Source organism: Centruroides sculpturatus, unplaced genomic scaffold, assembly GCF_000671375.1.
Source record: "Centruroides sculpturatus isolate CEXI.00-Female unplaced genomic scaffold, Cexi_2.0 scaffold5792, whole genome shotgun sequence".
Classification (NCBI taxonomy): Eukaryota; Metazoa; Arthropoda; class Arachnida; order Scorpiones; family Buthidae; genus Centruroides; species Centruroides sculpturatus.
Genome location: NW_019389881.1, coordinates 1 through 3,911, shown reverse-complemented (window position 1 = coordinate 3,911; position 3,911 = coordinate 1). Strand labels below are relative to the sequence as shown.

The 3,911-nt window shown below is 28.3% G+C and overlaps 1 protein-coding gene across 1 annotated transcript; it reads right to left on the bottom strand.

Moving 5' to 3' along the window:
- LOC111617371 lies at window positions 1-902 on the bottom strand. The gene is made up of 3 exons (XM_023358670.1): window positions 640-902; window positions 527-561; window positions 1-401 (listed from the first exon to the last, which is right to left on the bottom strand). Exons 1-3 carry the CDS (start codon window positions 677-679, stop codon window positions 120-122), a joined length of 357 nt encoding a protein of 118 aa, XP_023214438.1. The 5' UTR covers window positions 680-902; the 3' UTR covers window positions 1-119.
- Window positions 903-3,911: the final 3,009 nt, after the last annotated feature.

The following is a 3,911-nucleotide window of genomic DNA, read 5'->3' as shown; positions in this document are numbered from 1 at the left end:
ATAATAATATATTTTTTTTTTTCGGTACGTCATACAGTCTTTTACATTCTCACATATTTTGTACAGAAATTTGTAATGGCGCCCACTCAGGACGGACAAAATTAGGTGTCACGATCACACTATGGTCTGTCATCTTTTGGAGGGGGTGCTTCGTAAATAAGATCGTTTAGATGGTAAAAATTTGGTGCATCTTTACAATTCACTTTGTGATTCCAATCACATACTCTGTATTGTTGATTAAACATAGTGTCATTGGGGCATATATGAGGTACTCTTCGGCCGTATGCGTCACACATGTGGAATATTTTGCATTCGAATTCCAAATCTGCGTAAAATCCAATAGGACGATTGCTACAATCAAACGTGAATTCCACGTCAGGAAATTCTTCCCATCGTTTAGACTGAAAGCGAAAAAAAAATAAATAAAAAAAATATTCTTTATTTTGTATTATATAAACAATTGTTTTAATTGTTTAAGTTCAATTTTGTATTGTTTATTTACTATTTTTAAATTAAAAATACTCACTCTCAATAAGGCTTTCCCCCAGACCAGAGTTAAAACTGAAATATTAATTTGTTAGTTATTTTATTTTATTTATTTTTTTATTGTGTTCTTTAATTAATTTATTGTTAAATTACCTGCGCAACATATACAACTGATCGCCAAGTTTCTCCACATTTTTCAAATAATTTTTCTGTAAGGAAAATAAACGGTTAGTGACGTCGACCTATGCTCGCATACCTAACCTAATTTGTAACCGGTAATTCCAATATGGGTCAAACATTATCGAAAAGGTATTCGTTTCTAATTCGATTGGACCGTTCGAAATTCAAAAATTTGAAAAATCGAATAACGGTCTTTCTCTATGACGAAACACAATGTCGTTTTCAATCGTCAACAATTGAATTAACCGTCGTTGTCTCGTACTTGTTTTTTTTTTTCGATTTTTATATAATTTACTTTCTGTTTTAGGTCTGATTTTTTTTAAATTTTAAATAATTACTTACTTACTTCTTTAATTATTTTTTTTAGGTGTTACTTTGTATTGTCTGTCATTAAATCTTAACGACATCTATTGATAAGAAATTGAATTATCTAGAATTGTAGGGAGNAGTAAATTGTAATATAATCAAATATTTCACCGTATTTTCGATAAGTTAATCATTGAAAACATGTTCTAGTTAATTATTTTATGCTTTTATCCTATAATACTAGAATATATTTTAAATTAGAAGTGACAGTGATTAAAATTTTATCAATTTTTTTTTTTTGTATTTTTGCCATTTAATGCTATATACAAATGCCATTTACAAATTGAAAGCGGCTAGATAATAAGACGAAGAAGGAATTTATTCGCGAGGACACATGACAGAAATTGCATGTTTTAATGACACTTAGTGTTTATAACAGGTTTCTTTTCGACACGCTGTCATTTATCAACAGTACATATATATATATATATATAATATTAATAAGAAAATAATAATTATGAATTTTAAATCAAGTAAAAAAAAATAAAAATAATTTTCTACTAGTAATAATAATAATAGTAATAGCCTAAAAGTAACAAGTTTTTCGAAAGAGGGGGGGGAAATGGAGCGGTTTTATTTACTGTCGAGTCGTCGAACTTACGTGTAGAACCGTCACGTTTATCACGTACGTCACGACCTGACATATCAAAAGAGTGAAGCCAAAAACTAGTCAGAAAATTCCCGTCAGTGAGTAAAATTTATTAGGATTTAATAGCCGAATACTTCGATAAGACACCCGAAATTATTTCAAAATTAATTGCGAAGATGATCCTCTTTGCTATGTAAAATTCTCCTTTTACAGTGTTTTTCTATTTTTTCCTGGTGTTCTCGGATTACCGTATGCTTTTAAAATACCTAAATACCTGTTTTATATATTAATATGTCATAATTTATATTTAAAATTTAAAAAGAAAATGGCGGATGTGACTGCTTTATCCATTACGACGATATAAATAAAAATTTTTTTTTAATTGGATAATGTAAAGTTTGGTAATTAATTAATAAGAAAATATAAATTTATAATTATTTTAAGTGAATTAAACGAACGAAATTTCTAAAAATAGCATAATTCAATCCATTACATGTAATTAAAAATAGCGTAAATATGGCACGAATTTTGGAAGAAGCGTGATCGTTTACATTAACTTATGTAGATTTTTTTTTTAAATTGCCAGTGAACCATCTACGTAACGTTTGATTGTAGGATCAATATTATTTTTATCGTCATACGAAAGACATTAATGCGGAATATCTCTCCCCCCCCCTATCAAAACTGACTATCCCATAGGCTCCAATATAGGAAAGTTTAATGTCAAAGATCAACCTATGTCCTCAATTCCATACACGGAATAATAATCCTGCTGTCGTTGATGACCTTGCTGTCTTGACCTCATCAAGCATTCCAGAAGAAAAAGTTGCACTGGAATCTGGAAACACTTATTGATCTCAGTCTAATTATACTAGGAATGCGCTCTGGGGTGTCAAGTACCAGTTTGAGGTTTATTGGTAAACAAATTAATTAAACTCTTTGGTTTTTCTTATCAATAATACCTCAGTAATGCAATTAATAGAGGTTTTCACTTGAAGAACCTTATTGAGATTGATATCGTTAATGTCCGTTTTCTTCTACCAAGAGATAATAGATTAAAGAACCAATTATGAAAATCCTTTCTTTTATTTTCTTAAGCATGAATCGACCTTCAGATTTTTAATTATATTCATAAATGAACTGAAAATCATAAATTAATTGTGTTATTTTAACGTGATCGTCCAATCAGGATCGAGAAGACAAAAATCATGTCAATGCCGCCACTAACACGAGGTCACTGGGTTCATAGGTCAATAAGTCAGTTTTTTTTTTACTTTAGATAAATTATAGCCACCCTTAATGTCCACTTTAGGAATTACTAATTTAAATATTACAATAAATAATCTTGTATTTTTCAAAATAGATTCGACTAAAAATATAAAAAAATATATATATTTCAATATATTTATGTAAATATGAAAATTATTTCTTTTAAAGTATTGGACTTTTGCCATCAATTTAAAAGAGATTTCACTTCACTAACGAATCCATATATCTTTTTTTTTTATATTTAACAGCATATTTCCTCGAATTTCTCTACTATTTATGGAATATTTTTAGTGTGATTTCAGTCTACAGAATTTATGGAGCATTATAATGCCTTTGGTGAATATTGTTAAGGCAGTAGACTGGAGATAGATTATTGACATTTTTTTTTTTGGCTCGCTGATTGAATTTTGATTTTCGAAAGAGTCTTTTAACTTCGAAATTTATATCATAACTTTATATATTAAATTTAATATTTATTATTTATTGAAATGATTTAATATTTTATCTGAATTTTTCTGGTTTTCTTAAAGATACATTGAGGTGTTGTATGAACAGGGCCTCTCAGAGGAATATAAGGATTGGTGCAAGATATATATTGAGGACACTACAACAAATTAAGTTGTTATATTAAAGATGTAAGCGAAAAAAAACATTGTATAGAATCCATACAATCTTGGGTTCCTTTAATCTTCAACTCTGGAAATTCACTGTGCTCAATTATGTCTTTTAGAATATTTTACATGGATTTTTGATCAACGTAGAGAAACAGACTAATATTAGTATTTATAAGAGTGCTCGTTGAATAATCTTCAATAATAATCCTGTAAATGTTAAGTGTAATTAATAATCTCTTACCGTAATTATCATTAAAACAATTTATTTGAAAATATTGTAAGCCAAATATACTTTTAAGTATTGTAACTTGGCAGTTTTTCCTTCATAATTCTTAAGAATTTTGCCAGTTTACTTAATAAAATGAATGTTTACAACTTTCAATTTTTTTTTTTTTTTTTTTGCCAAG

Excerpts from the sequence above, each read along its gene's own strand:
- LOC111617371 (XM_023358670.1), bottom strand. The coding sequence starts at position 679 with ATGTGGAGAAACTTGGCGATCAGTTGTATATGTTGCGCAG. Across the intron at positions 562-639 it reads CAGTTGTATATGTTGCGCAG|TTTTAACTCTGGTCTGGGGG; the intron begins GTAATTTAACAA and ends TTAATATTTCAG. Across the intron at positions 402-526 it reads GGGGGAAAGCCTTATTGAGA|TCTAAACGATGGGAAGAATT; the intron begins GTGAGTATTTTT and ends TTTCGCTTTCAG.